Source organism: Hordeum vulgare, chromosome 1H (assembly GCF_904849725.1).
Source record: "Hordeum vulgare subsp. vulgare chromosome 1H, MorexV3_pseudomolecules_assembly, whole genome shotgun sequence".
Classification (NCBI taxonomy): Eukaryota; Viridiplantae; Streptophyta; class Magnoliopsida; order Poales; family Poaceae; genus Hordeum; species Hordeum vulgare.
In genome coordinates, this window is record NC_058518.1 from 448,305,841 (window position 1) to 448,321,167 (window position 15,327).

Genomic DNA, 15,327 nt, shown 5'->3' on the forward strand with positions numbered 1-15,327 from the left:
GATTGTGATGTGATATGGCCAATGATGTGATGTGATATATTGGATGTATGAGATGATCATGTTGTAATAGAAATATCGACTTGCACGTCGATGGTACGGCAACCGGCAGGAGCCATAGGGTTGTCTTTATACTAACATATGTGCTTGCAGATGCGTTTACTATTTTGCTAGGATGTAGCTTTAGTAGTGATAGCATAAGTAGCACGACAACCCCGATGGCGACACGTTGATGGATGATCATGGTGTGGCGCCGGTGACAAGAAGATCGTGCCGGTGCTTTGGTGATGGAGATCAAGAAGCACGTGATGATGGCCATATCATGTCACTTATGAATTGCATGTGATGTTAATCCTTTTATGCACCTTATTTTGCTTAGAACGACGGTAGCATTATGAGGTGATCTCTCACTAAAATTTCAAGACGAAATTGTGTTCTCCCCGACTATGCACCGTTGCTACAGTTCGTCGTTTCGAGACACCACGTGATGATCGGGTGTGATAGACTCAACGTTCACATACAACGGGTGCAAAACAGTTGCGCACGCGGAACACTCGGGTTAAGCTTGACGAGCCTAGCATGTGCAGACATGGCCTCGGAACACATGAGACCGAAAGGTCGATCATGAATCATATAGATGATATGATTAGCATAGGGATGCTTACCACTGAAACTACTCCCGACTCACGTGATGATCGGACTTGGGATAGTGTAGGTGGATCATGAACCACTCAAATGACTAGAGAGATGTACTTTTTGAGTGGGAGTTTAGCATCTAATTTGATTAAGTTGAACTCTAATTATCTTGAACATAGTCTAAGTCCACTTTGAATATATTTGTGTTGTAGATCATGGCTCACGCAAGTGTCATCCTCAATTTTAATACGTTCCTAGAGAAAGCTAAGTTGAAAGATGATGGAAGCAACTTTGTAGACTGGGCTCGTAATCTTAAGCTAATCTTACAAGCTGGAAAGAAGGATTATGTCCTTAATGCTGCGCTAGGAGATGAACCACCCGCTACGGCTGATCAGGATGTTAAGAACGCTTGGTTAGCGCGTAAGGAGGACTACTCAATAGTTCAATGTGCAGTCTTGTATGGCTTAGAACCGGGACTTCAACGTCGCTTTGAGCGTCATGGAGCATTTGAGATGTTCCAGGAGTTGAAGTTCATCTTTCAGAAGAACGCCCGGATCGAGAGGTATGAGACCTCCGATAAATTCTATGCTTGCAAGATGGAGGAAAACTCGTCTGTCAGTGAACATGTGCTCAAAATGTCTGGGTACTCAAACCGTCTAGCTGAACTGGGGATTGAACTCCCGCAAGAAGCTATCACTGACAGAATCCTTCAATCACTGCCGCCAAGCTATAAAGGCTTTGTGTTGAACTACAACATGCAAGGGATGAACAAGTCTCCCGGCGAGTTGTTTGCGATGCTGAAAGTCGCAGAGTCTGAACTCCGTAAAGAACATCAAGTGTTGATGGTGAGCAAGACCACTAGTTTCAAGAGAAACGGCAAAGGCAAGAAGGGCAATTCGAAGAAGAGCGGCAAGCCTGTTGCCAATCCGCCGAAGAAACCCAAGGCTGGACCTAAGCCTGAAACAGAGTGCTTCTATTGCAAGGGTATGGGTCACTGGAAGCGCAATTGCCCCAAGTATCTGGCAGATAAGAAAGCGGGCAAAGAAAAATCAGGTATATTTGATATACATGTTATTGATGTGTACTTAACCAGCTCTCGTAGTAGTGCCTGGGTATTCGATACCGGTTCTGTTGCTCACATTTGCAACTCGAAGCAGGAACTGCGGAATAGACGAAGGCTGGCGAAAGACGAAGTGACGATGCGCGTAGGAAACGGTTCCAAGGTTGATGCAATCGCCGTCGGCACAGTGTCACTTCAACTACCATCGGGATTAGTGATGAACTTAAATCATTGTTATTTAGTGCCTGCGTTGAGCATGAACATTATATCTGGATCTTGTTTATTGCGAGACGGTTACTCTTTTAAGTCTGAGAATAATGGTTGTTCTATTACTATGAGTAACATCTTTTATGGTCATGCACCGAATGTGAGAGGATTGTTCATATTGAATCTTGATAGAGATACGCATATACATAACATTGAGACCAAAAGAGTTAGAGTAAACAATGATAGCGCCATATTTTTGTGGCACTGCCGCTTGGGTCATATTGGTGTAAAGCGCATGAAGAAACTCCATGCTGATGGACTTTTGGAGTCACTTGACTTTGATTCACTTGACACGTGCGAACCATGCCTCATGGGCAAGATGACTAAGACTCCGTTCTCCGGAACAATGGAGCGTGCAAGTGACTTGTTGGAAATCATACATACCGATGTGTGTGGTCCAATGAGCGTGGAGGCACGCGGCGGATATCGTTATTTTCTCACCTTCACTGACGATCTAAGTAGATATGGTTATGTCTACTTGATGAAGCACAAGTCTGAAACATTTGAAAAGTTCAAGCAATTTCAGAGTGAAGTGGAAAATCATCGTAACAAGAAGATCAAGTTCCTACGGTCTGATCGTGGGGGTGAATATCTGAGTTTCGAGTTTGGTACTCACTTAAGACAATGTGGAATTGTTTCTCAGTTAACACCACCCGGAACACCACAGCGTAATGGTGTGTCCGAACGTCGTAATCGTACTTTATTAGAAATGGTGCGATCTATGATGTCTCTTACTGATTTGCCGTTATCATTTTGGGGTTATGCATTAGAAACAGCTGCATTCACTTTAAATAGGGCACCATCAAAATCCGTTGAGACGACACCATACGAACTGTGGTATGGCAAAAGGCCAAAGTTGTCGTTTCTTAAAGTTTGGGGATGTGATGCTTATGTCAAAAAGCTTCAGCCTGAAAAGCTGGAACCCAAAGCGGAAAAGTGCGTCTTCATAGGTTACCCAAAAGAGACAGTTGGGTACACCTTCTATCTCAAATCCGAGGGCAAAGTGTTTGTTGCTAAGAACGGAACTTTTCTCGAGAAGGAGTTTCTCTCGAGAGAATTGAGTGGGAGGAAGATAGAACTTGACGAGGTTGTCGAACCTCTCATCCCTCTGGATGGTGGCGCAGGGCAAGGGGAAACCTCTGTCGTTGCGACGCCGGTTGAGGAGGAAGTTAATGATGATGATCATGAAACTCCAGTTCAAGTTTCTGTTGAACCACGCAGGTCGACGAGATCACGCGCTGCTCCAGAGTGGTACGGTAATCCCGTCTTATCAATCATGTTGTTAGACAACAATGAACCTGCAAATTATGAAGAAGCGATGGTGGGCCCAGATTCCAACAAATGGCTAGAAGCCATGAAATCCGAGATAGGATCCATGTATGAGAACAAAGTATGGACTTTGGAGATACTGCCTGAGGGCCGCAAGGCTATTCAGAACAAATGGATCTTTAAGAAGAAGACGGACGCTGACGGTAATGTGACCGTTTATAAAGCTCGACTTGTGGCAAAGGGTTTTTCACAAGTTCCAGGAATTGACTACGATGAGACTTTCTCTCCTGTAGCGATGCTTAAGTCCGTCAGAATCATGTTAGCAATAGCTGCATTTTTCGATTATGAAATCTGGCAGATGGATGTCAAAACGGCGTTCCTTAACGGTTTCCTTAAGGAAGAGTTGTATATGATGCAACCCGAAGGTTTTGTCGATCCTAAAAATGCTGACAAAGTGTGCAAACTCCAGCGATCCATTTATGGACTGGTGCAAGCATCTCGGAGTTGGAACAAACGCTTTGATGAGGTGATCAAAGCATTTGGGTTTATACAAGTGGTTGGAGAATCTTGTATTTACAAGAAAGTGAGTGGGAGCTCTGTGGCATTTCTAATATTATATGTGGATGACATATTACTGATTGGAAACAACGTAGAGCTTTTGGAGAGCATAAAAGGTTACTTGAATAAAAGTTTCTCTATGAAGGACCTAGGAGAAGCTGCTTACATTCTAGGCATTAAGATCTATAGGGATAGATCAAAACGCCTGATAGGACTTTCACAAAGCACATACCTTGATAAAGTTTTGAAGAGGTTCAAAATGGAACAGTCCAAGAAAGGGTTCTTGCCGGTGTTACAAGGTACGAGATTGAGTAAGACTCAGTGCCCAGCAACTGATGAAGGTAGAGAGCATATGCGCTCCGTCCCCTATGCTTCAGCCATAGGTTCTATCATGTATGCGATGCTGTGCACTAGACCGGATGTTAGCCTGGCCATAAGTATGGCAGGCAGGTTCCAGAGTAATCCAGGAGTGGATCACTGGACGGCGGTCAAGAATATCCTGAAGTACCTGAAAAGGACTAAGGAGATGTTTCTCGTGTATGGAGGTGACGAAGAGCTCGCCGTAAAAGGTTACGTCGATGCAAGCTTTGACACAGATCCGGACGACTCTAAGTCACAAACCGGATACGTATTTATTCTTAATGGGGGTGCAGTAAGCTGTTGCAGTTCCAAGCAAAGCGTCGTAGCAGATTCTACATGTGAAGCAGAGTACATGGCTGCCTCGGAGGCGGCTAAGGAAGGTGTCTGGATGAAGCAGTTCATGACGGATCTTGGAGTGGTGCCAAGTGCACTGGATCCAATAACCTTGTTCTGTGACAACACTGGTGCCATTGCCTTAGCAAAGGAACCAAGGTTTCACAAGAAGACCAGACACATCAAACGACGCTTCAACCTCATCCGCGACTACGTCGAGGAGGAGGACGTAAATATATGCAAGGTGCACACGGATCTGAATGTAGCAGACCCGCTGACTAAACCTCTTCCACGGCCAAAACATGATCGACACCAGAACTGTATGGGTGTTAGATTTATTACAATGTAATTCACATGGTGATGTGAGGGCTAGATTATTGACTCTAGTGCAAGTGGGAGACTGTTGGAATTATGCCCTAGAGGCAATAATAAATGTATAGTTATTATTATAATTCCTGTATCAAGATAATAGTTTATTATCCATGCTATAATTGTATTGAATGAAGACTCATTTACATGTGTGGATACATAGACAAAACACCATCCCTAGCATGCCTCTAGTTGGCTAGCCAGTTGATCGATGATAGTCAGTGTCTTCTGATTATGAACAAGGTGTTGTTGCTTGATAACTGGATCACGTCATTGGGAGAATCACGTGATGGACTAGACCCAAACTAATAGACGTAGCATGTTGATCGTGTCATTTTGTTGCTACTGTTTTCTGCGTGTCAAGTATTTATTCCTATGACCATGAGATCATATAACTCACTGACACCGGAGGAATGCTTTGTGTGTATCAAACGTCGCAACGAAACTGGGTGACTATAAAGATGCTCTACAGGTATCTCCGAAGGTGTTAGTTGAGTTAGTGTGGATCAAGACTGGGATTTGTCACTCCGTGTGACGGAGAGGTATCTCGGGGCCCACTCGGTAATACAACATCACACACAAGCCTTGCAAGCAATGTAACTTAGTGTAAGTTGCGGGATCTTGTATTACGGAACGAGTAAAGAGACTTGCCGGTAAACGAGATTGAAATAGGTATGCGGATACTGACGATCGAATCTCGGGCAAGTAACATACCGAAGGACAAAGGGAATGACATACGGGATTATACGAATCCTTGGCACTGAGGTTCAAACGATAAGATCTTCGTAGAATATGTAGGATCCAATATGGGCATCCAGGTCCCGCTATTGGATATTGACCGAGGAGTCTCTCGGGTCATGTCTACATAGTTCTCGAACCCGCAGGGTCTGCACACTTAAGGTTCGACGTTGTTTTATGCGTATTTGAGTTATATGGTTGGTTACTGAATGTTGTTCGGAGTCCCGGATGAGATCACGGACGTCACGAGGGTTTCCGGAATGGTCCGGAAACGAAGATTGATATATAGGATGACCCCATTTGGTTACCGGAAGGTTTTCGTGCATTACCGGAAAAGTTTCGGGCTCATCGGTAGTGTACCGGGAGTGCCGGGAGGGGTGCCGGGGACCATGGGGAGGGGTGTCACGCCCCAAGGGGTCTCATGGGCTATGGGAAGAGATAAACCAGCCCCTAGTGGGCTGGAATAAGTTCCCACTAAGGCCCATAAGGTTTGAGAAGGAAAAAACACAAGGTGGAAAGAGTTTCCAAGTGGGAAGGTGGAATCCTGCTCCAAGTAGGATTGGAGTAGGACTCCTCCACCTCCAATTTCGGCCAAACCTTGAGGGTTTGAGGCTGCCTCTTCCCTCCCCCTCCCTCCTATATATACTAAGGTATTAGGGCTGATTTGAGACAACTTTTGCCACGGCAGCCCGACCACATACCTCCATAGTTTTTCCTCTAGATCGCGTTTCTGCGGAGCTCGGGCGGAGCCCTGCTGAGACGAGATCATCACCAACCTCCGGAGCGCCGTCACGCTGCCGGAGAACTCTTCTACCTCTCCGTCTCTCTTGCTGGATCAAGAAGGCCGAGATCATCGTCGAGCTGTACGTGTGCTGAACGCGGAGGTGCCGTCCGTTCGGTACTAGATCGTGGGACTGATCGCGGGATTGTTCGCGGGGCGGATCGAGGGACGTGAGGACGTTCCACTACATCAACCGCGTTCTCTAACGCTTCTGCTGTACGATCTACAAGGGTACGTAGATCACTCATCCCCTCTCGTAGATGGACATCACCATGATAGGTCTTCGTGCGCGTAGGAAATTTTTTGTTTCCCATGCGACGTTCCCCAACATATATCTCCATATGTGGTTTTGGTAATTGATGACAATTCCTATGGACTAATGGTTGCCTTAAGTTACATTCATAGGATTTGTCCATAGGCACTTCTTGAAGTCCATCTGTTGGGTTCAAGGAGTTTATATGATGACCAAGATGGTATTCAAGGTATTATCCAAAGAATGGTCATAGAGATACATGGTTGATCAAGATCTCAGACAAAGAGTAAATCAAGATGATCAACACACAAAGCGTACAAGATGTACCGAGAGGGATCAAGTGATCCCATGGTATGGTAAGCATTGTCCATTACGTGTTTGTGTACTAACCATGGTCTTCGTGAGAGTTCTATGTGGGGGTTAGGTGTGTTTCCATGGGCTTGCGTCAAAGTAAAGATCTCATACAACCCATGAAGTATGACGTCAAGTTGTGATCGTCATCAAGATTGCGATGTGCAAGTTCAAGTGGATCAGCACGAAGATATCATGCTTGAAGCTTGTCGTCCATTGTGGTGGCAATGGACTTGTGAAGATATGCTGAAGAGTGGCTCACCCATAGTGAGTATGGGGGAGCAATCAACTAGTCTTCATCAAGCCAACGCAATCAAGAAAGGTGGTCCATCTTGAGGAAGCCAAGATCATCATCATCTAGCTCAAGAGGACGAGGTGCAAGGTATAGGTTTGCCCTTGATAGGTTTTCTGTTTAGGATAGATTGTTGTACTATCAAGGGGGGCTCTCAAGTGAGTAGCTTGATCGTATCGTTCGTTGAGAGCTCAAACCATTTGCATCCTTGCATCATACTTCTTGGTTCTTATTTGGTGTTTCTCTTTGTGAGTTTTAGAGCTTATGGTCATCTTCGTGACAAGCTTGAGTTCATCAAAAACGAAGTCCATATGCATCTACTATGATGTTTTCGATGTTGGAGTTTTTGCCGGTTCTTCATTCATAGAGGACTCACATCTATATATCATTGGCATTTTCATATCTGCATGGTCGCTGTTTGGATAGCTCTTGTCGTCCTGAATCCAACAAGCTTGGGTTTGCTCGATTCTGAGCTCGTATGCGAAAGTTATGGCTGTTTCAGTGGCGAGCGATAGTACCGCTGGACCTAGCGGTAGTACAGCTAGAGTTGGCGGTAGTACCGCTGGCCCTAGCGGTAGTACCGCTAGAGCTGGCGGTAGTACCGCTGTCCCAGCGGTAGTACCGCCCCTGGCCAGCGGTAGTACCGCTCCAAGCTTTTAGTACCGTCATCTTTGCGGTTGTACTGCGTCGGACATTTTTGCGAAGACTTTCTTGGCGGTGGTTGGCCCGGTAGTATCTTTGCGCTACCATGGGCTCAGCGGTAGTACCGCTGCAGCCAGCGGTAGTACCGCCGGAGGGTCAGCGGTAGTACCGCTGGGCTCGGGCTGTAAGTGGGGGGTAACGGTCTGATTCCTTCCCCCACTATATAAAGGGGGTCTTCTTCCCCCTTGGCCTTATTTATCCGTTGAGCTCTTGTTCTACCTCCATTGTTGACATTCTTAGAGCTTGCTTACTCTCAATACCTCCAATGCTTCTTGCTTGTTCTTGAGAGAAAAGAGAGAGGAGATCTAGATCCACATTTCCACCAATCACTTTCTCCTTTATGTGAGGGGAACCCCTTGGATCTAGATCTTGGAGTTCTTTGTGAGCTCCTTGTTCTTCCTCTCATATTTCTCCATAGCTTTTGTTGTTGTGGAGGGATTTGAGTGTGAGGGACTTGACCACTTCGTGTGTTCTTGCCATTGCATTGGTTGCATCGGTTTGAGTTCTCCACGGTGATACGTGGAAGTGAAGTTTGAGAAGCTTATTACCTTTGATACTTAGTACCCTAGATATTGTTCTTCGTGGATGCTTTGGCGTCCTAGAAGCTTGGTGGTGTCTCGGAGCTCAATCATTGTGGTGTGAAGCTTCGGGCAAGCGTCGGGGTCTCCAATTAGGTTGTGGAGATTGCCCCGAGCAATTTGTACGGGTACCGGTAACCGCCCCCAAGGGTTGTCACGTGTACGGGTTCGATGACCGCCCCCAAGGTTTGCCATTTGTACGGGTTCGGTGACCGCCCTCAAGGGTCCCTTAGTGGAATCACGACATTATGCATTGTGCGAGGGCGTGAGGAGATTACGGTGGCCTTAGTGGCATCTTGGGGAGCATTGTACCTCCACACCGCGCCAACGGAGATTAGCATCCGCAAGGGTGTGAACTTCGGGATACATCATCGTCTTCGCGTACCTCGGTTATCTCTTACCCGAACCCTTTACTTATGCACTTTACTTTGTGATAGCCATATTGTCTCTTGTCATATATCTTGCTATCACTTAGTTGTTTATCTTGTTTAGCATAAGTTGTTGGTGCACATAGGTGAGGCTAGTTGTTTGAGATTTTGTGCTTGACATATTAAACGTTAGTTTTATTCCGCATTTGTTCAAACCTAAACCTTAATTATTTTAAAGCGCCTATTCACCCTCTCTAGGTGACATCCACGTCCTTTGAGACACGGATCCATTAACACGTTGAACGAATGAAGACGACCGTTTGGTGTGGTACAGTAATAAATAGGAGTTGGCTAATAGAGAATCCGCTGCCAAAACCCCGAATACTTGCAACGCCAAAGCGGGCTCCTTTCCTTTGATGACGCTTTTGCAGCCGATGGCGTCGCCGTCCGGTCGAATTGATCCGCGCCGCTGCCGGCCCCCCGGGGCCTGTCAACTGGAGCCTGCCATCTCCTCCGTGTCGCTCCCGGGCCGGCCGGCCCCGGCCACAGTCCAAGGAAATTTTCAGTGCTACCTGAAGCAAACTGGCAGGGGCAGGTGACCCACCGACCAGACTCCAGGGCGCTGCGTTGAAGGTTGAACAGATCGATATCTATCGTAAAACGGAAGTCCACGCCTTTCTACTTTATCATTTTATTTTTTTTAAAATCCTCCGCGCGCATGCAGCGACGGAGGGTTGATGCATACGAGATGAGATGAGATGACCTGTCGCCCAAGCTTTCTTCTTCCTCGTGGCGGGGGCCTCGCCTCTGCGTTTCTTGTCCAAACCCTCGTCGCTTTTGAGGTACTTTTGCTGGTGAGTCCGAGAGTGCTCGCATCGCAAATCACAATGATTTTTCCGTTCGAGGTCACCTCCCTTTGCCCCCCTTTGCCGTTAGATAGATAGATAGATAGGGGCATCATGGGTGGCCGGCGTTCCCCCTCCTTTCTTCCCCTTGAATCCTTCCTGGGCCATGATTGTACCGGGATCGCTTGCGTCGCACACACTTCTTCCCAGGATCTTTATCTCAGAAAAATAAAAATAAAAAAAAACTTCTTCCTAGATCCTCCTCCGATCGCTGGAACTTTCCAGCTGTATTTTGTAGGCGCGGAGTTATTCGTCTCCCGTTTTGTTCGTCGTGGCAGGGTCTGCTTTTGGGCCGTTTCCAGTTCCCTTCCAGCAACGGGCAAGCATGCATTTTGTTACGTTTTGCCAGCGGTAATAAATGCACGGAAGCGCCTAGCAAGACACGGCTGGGGACTCATGAATGCACGTGCGCCCGGTCCGATGATGGCAAGCGAGGGAAGGGCATGGCGCTGTGCGCCACGTGACGGAGGACGGACGGAGTAGACGGGCTGGGAATGGGACGGGATGGAATGGCAGCGGGGAATCTGCCATCAATGCGGCGCGGCCCCGAAGATTCTCGCGGGTTAAGCAAAGCACAGTCCCCGCAGTCGAACAGTGTCCCCGGCGACGGAAAGCCGTGCTCGCCGCGGCAAACAAACAAAGATCTGGTACAGTGCCACTGCCACTGCCACATCACTAGCGGGTGCTGCTAGTAGCTCGCTGACAGGTCAGGACCCAGGGGGCCGCGGGGCCAGGGCCGGGGGCAGTACTGGTGGATAGGCCCGCCCGGGCCGGCCCACGGTGCGCATCGGAGGGGGAGAATGGTGTAAAAGATCTGTCTGTGTGTTGTGTGTGTGTCTCCGTTCCCAAGCCCTCCGCTCTCGCGGCGTCGCTTTCGCCGGACACCACCACCAGCCGCTTTCCCCTCCCCTCCCCTCCCATTCCCGTTCGCACCACCACCGCTCCCATCCTCGCCTCCCCGCCCGGACCCCAGCGCCCGATTGGGGCATCCGCCTGATTGGCCCTCCACAGCAGCACGCAGCAGCAGCAGCATTTGATTCCCTCTCTCTTTCTCTCTCTATCTCTCTCTCTATCCCCCCGACGAGCGCGGCGCACCTGCGACTGCGAGGAGGCCCCGGTCCCGGTCGCGGCGGCGGCGGCGGCGTCCTTCTTCCGTGCCGGTAAGTAAGCGCCGGCTCCCAGCTCTTCCGCCCCCCATGCCTTTCCCGGTCTCTTACTGAATTCAGGCGTGTCTGCTAGTCAGGGGCGAGGAGGGGGCGGGAAGGGGTTCTGTCTGTTCTGCCCGTGTCTTCCGTGAGGTCGAGATCGCGGCTCGGCGAGGCGTATTGCGGCGGAATTGTGTACCAGGGGCCGGTGAGTGAGTGGCGCTCCTCTCTTGCTAGTGGCGAGCGTAGTCAGTGTGAATTTTACTGACCTCGGAGTGGATTTCCTGGTGTTCCTCGTGAGATTTCCATTCCGTTTGCTGCGGGTGGATGTGAGAAGCGCGGTATTAAATAAATTAAAAACATGGGCAGGGAGGGAGATCACGTTTGGGCGGTGGCGTCGCTTCTGACGTGTTTCTGTGGTGCGAGTAGTGTTTCGGCGATTTCCTTGCTCGTAAGCTTGTTTTGGTTTATGAGCCGTGCGTCGCTGTTCTTGTGCCGGCTTGTGCGATTCTGAGGCCGGAAAAGGCTAGGTTGGATTTTTGTGATGGACATGGTATTTGCGTATGGCCGTGATCTCGATCCAATCGGTTTGATGTATTTTGTACTTGTAGCGTAATTTGGTGATAATCGTCGGATTGGAACCGCTGCTTCCATCAGACTGGCCTTTGGGAGGTGTTCTGTGTAGGGACCTTCTATTGGCATTTGGGAATGACTGAGATTACCTCCAGGGCAGCTGATTCTTTTTTTTCCCCTTTCTTTCAGAGAAGGGATTGCCCTCAGCGTCGTTAACGAAATTTAATTGCGGTTTTTAAGGGCAGAGCAGAGCTTTTTCTTTTTGATGGGAAGGGCAGAGCAGAGCTGTAGTTCCATCCAACATACACGTTGTAAGCAAAATAAACCAGAAGCGCAGCGATAAAATAACATAGCAACTCTCTGTCAACAAACACATTACATAGCAACGAGTTATCAGATTGTTACTACCTCGCTTCAGGAACCACAGGCTCCATTCAGCATTTTACCACAAACTCTATCTGCTGGTGATTCTTCGACATACTGGCGCCAAGCTGCTATCAGTGCCCGGTGCTATTAGTTTTATTTGTCAAACTTTTAGTCTCAGTTGCTGCGTTCAGTTAAGCTAGCTGAACTGGTCTTCGTCTTTTGCTTGAATATTTTTTTTATGTTCCTTCCATGTGGAATTCAGTTAGCAGCCTGGGATGAACTTGTGTTCTTAATGTGATTTGGAGAGGTTATAAAATTGCTCTATTGTCGTTGGCTATTTGGATATTTTGATAGTACCGCTAGAATAAAGATTTTATGTTTTTAGTTACGGTGCTCTGTTGTGTCAATATTGTCTTCCATGTTCAGTGTCGCCCACTTTGCTTATTTACTTGTAGCAGTAGTCCTTTGAGTATAAAAGGCATATTTTCTGAAAAGAGTAGGAGACTTGCCAACTTTTCGAGATCTTGGAATAAATACGCTGACCAAGATTTCCTGAACTGACGACGAGTTCTCCTTGTACCAGAAAAATATGTCGCCTTGCTTACATTCTACCATCAACTTGATATATTCTGTTAGATATACAGGATGGCATCATAATGTAGACTTGTTTCATCCTAAATTATAACATTTCTTGGCCTTACTGATGTGTATGACAATTTCTTACAATTGTTGCAGTACTCTCATGATGTACCATGCTAAGAACTTTTCTGTGCCCTTTGCACCACAGAGGGCTCAGAATAGTGAGCATGTAAGTAATATTGGAGCTTTCGGTGGATCCAACATAAGCAACCCTGCTAATCCTGTAGGGAGTGGGAAACAACGTCTAAGATGGACTTCAGATCTCCATAGTCGCTTTGTGGATGCAATTGCACAACTTGGTGGACCAGATAGTGGGTATTCTCTCTCATGATTTTTTTCTGGTTTTACTTGATATGGTGTATTGAGTGTCATATATATTACGTTGTTGGTTCATTCTGTTTGGCCTCTCACGAACCTTGTCAGCAGCACAAATTCCGAGTGAAAATACTTTTAGATGGTATGGAACAATGCATATCTAGAACCTGCAATTTGGTGGTTTTATGTTGAATCCATTGTGTATCACCATATTAGCAAACTGAAGTTTAATCTAATTGCAACATTCATGTATGAGCACATGTGTGCATTTTTTCAGCATAATATTGAGTATTTCAGGTCATGGGATGTTAACGCACAAGTTTGTCCGATCAAACCGAAATGCATATTCTGATTATGGCCCATTAACACACAAGTTTGTCATGTTTCAAAGAATTATGCCAGGCTGCTAGCAGCTGTTAATATGACCCTTTGGAACTGTGTCTGCCATGTTATCGAACCCTATCGCATTGGAAACTGTTCATGTATTGAAAACAGTAAACAAACTCCTATATTATTTGTTTATTTATCTGAAGTGCCGAGTACGATGCATCCAACATATGTTAATGTTCTGGGTCATCATTATCTTCAGGAGCAACACCTAAAGGAGTACTCACTGTAATGGGTGTACCGGGGATTACAATCTATCACGTGAAGAGCCATTTGCAGGTATCGAATGTCTCTTCTGAGGAGACAGATTATAAACATTTGCCTGGTCACTAATACTCAATTTCCCTTGTTGCTTGTGCAGAAGTATCGCCTTGCAAAGTACATACCAGAGTCTCCTGCTGAAGGTAAATGCCCTTCTGTGATTCATTGCCTTCCTAGCACACTCCCCTTTTTGCCTTCGGTAGTACCAACAACGCTTTGGTTGTTACAACTGCCACCGTGTAGGTTCCAAGGAAGAAAAGAAGGACTCTAGTGATTCCCTCTCTAATACAGATTCTGCGCCGTAAGTGATCTCTCCTCAATTGTCTTCACACATGATTGTATCCTGTAGTAGCATAGGCTTTTTATGCTGGTAGATCTGAACGTTCATAATGAATCACTTAGTTACAGAAATATTCTTCACTTATCTTTCAGGGGTTCACAAATAAATGAAGCATTAAAGATGCAAATGGAGGTTCAGAAGCGGCTCCATGAACAACTTGAGGTTTGTGATGAAAACATGTGAACTTCCTTCAATCATATTTTTTTTCTTCTACTCCGTATAATTTAGTCTGTGACATCCATCCAGTACTCAGGCCCATTCTTAATAAACCATTATTTACCAAAGTTATAAATCGGTGGGTTACTTGTAGATGACTTTGTTCTCGGTTGCCTCTTATTAACTGTTCTTTTATTTTGCTTGCAATATTTATTTGTAATCTCTGAGGTTTATTATTCAGAATCAACCTATTTTTTTGTTTGAATCCTTAAAGGTTAAATTAAATCATCACATATTATTGTTACCTTTTCAGGTTCAAAAGCAATTGCAGTTGAGAATCGAAGCTCAAGGGAAGTATTTGCAGATGATCATAGAGGAGCAGCAAAAGCTTGGTGGCTCACTTGAAGGTTCTGAGGAGAGGAAGCTTTCACATTCACCACCAAGCTTAGATGACTACCCTGACAGCATGCGGCCTTCTCCCAAGAAACCAAGGTTGGATGATCTGTCACCTGATGCAGTCCGGGGTGTAACCCAGCCAGGGTTTGAATCCCATCTGGTCGGTCCATGGGATCAAGAACTTTGTCCCAAGAACATATGCGCTCCTGCATTCCAAGTGGACGAGTTTAAAGCAGACCCTGGTTTGAGCAAGTCATAAAATAAAGCAAAGACTTCCTCAAAAAGGAAATATTTCTGAGTTATTAACCTCCACGGATGGTCGATCGCATGTGAATATATATCTCCTTAACAACAGATTGAGTGCTGTATGGACTTTCGGATCTGCCCCGACCCCTTCAGCCACGACTAAGTGTTGTTTGTCATTGTCGTATTTTGCCATACAGATCTTTGTAATTATGACGATGCTTCTGTTGGAAATATGAGCAATTTACTGAATGGTTTAAAAGGAATAAACAATGGATAGAACATGGTCATTGTAACAAAGATAAGATTAGTCATGCAATCTTGAGGAAAGTAGGCCATAATAACAGAGGCAAGAATTGGTATGAAGTAGGCCGCAATAGTAGAGGCAAGAATTGGCATGCAAGCTGGAGGAGAGTAGTCAAATATCATCTGAACATGTGTGCTAGAACAGATACTAGACCAAGAAGCTCTAGTAGGATCAGGATCTCGAACAGAAAAGTCATGCTCGTTGTAGCATTGGCGTTGATGTTGTTATCGTCCATGTCGTCGACGTTAGAAAGAAGTCGTTGTTGGGGAAGTGGTCGTCATCGTTTGTGGCGTTCGTGATGAAGAGGTGAGTAGTCATGTATAGCTCTTCCCAAAAACCTTATCATCCCTTTCCCGTTCATGACTCAAAGAAGTGTGGTTTC

General features: G+C 46.3%; 1 protein-coding gene across 2 annotated transcripts; it reads left to right on the forward strand.

The window, feature by feature from the left end:
- The first annotated feature begins 10,674 nt into the window (after positions 1-10,674).
- On the forward strand, positions 10,675-14,890 carry LOC123444133 (myb family transcription factor PHL7-like). 2 transcript variants are annotated; one of them, XM_045120763.1, is made up of 7 exons: positions 10,675-10,977; positions 12,637-12,851; positions 13,445-13,521; positions 13,604-13,646; positions 13,747-13,804; positions 13,936-14,005; positions 14,313-14,890. In XM_045120763.1, exons 2-7 carry the CDS (start codon positions 12,644-12,646, stop codon positions 14,652-14,654), a joined length of 798 nt encoding a protein of 265 aa, XP_044976698.1. In that variant the 5' UTR covers positions 10,675-10,977; positions 12,637-12,643; the 3' UTR covers positions 14,655-14,890. The 2 variants fall into 2 exon arrangements, with proteins under 2 accessions (XP_044976698.1, XP_044976691.1); XM_045120756.1 differs by lacking the exon at positions 10,675-10,977 and adding an exon at positions 11,080-11,170.
- Positions 14,891-15,327: the final 437 nt, after the last annotated feature.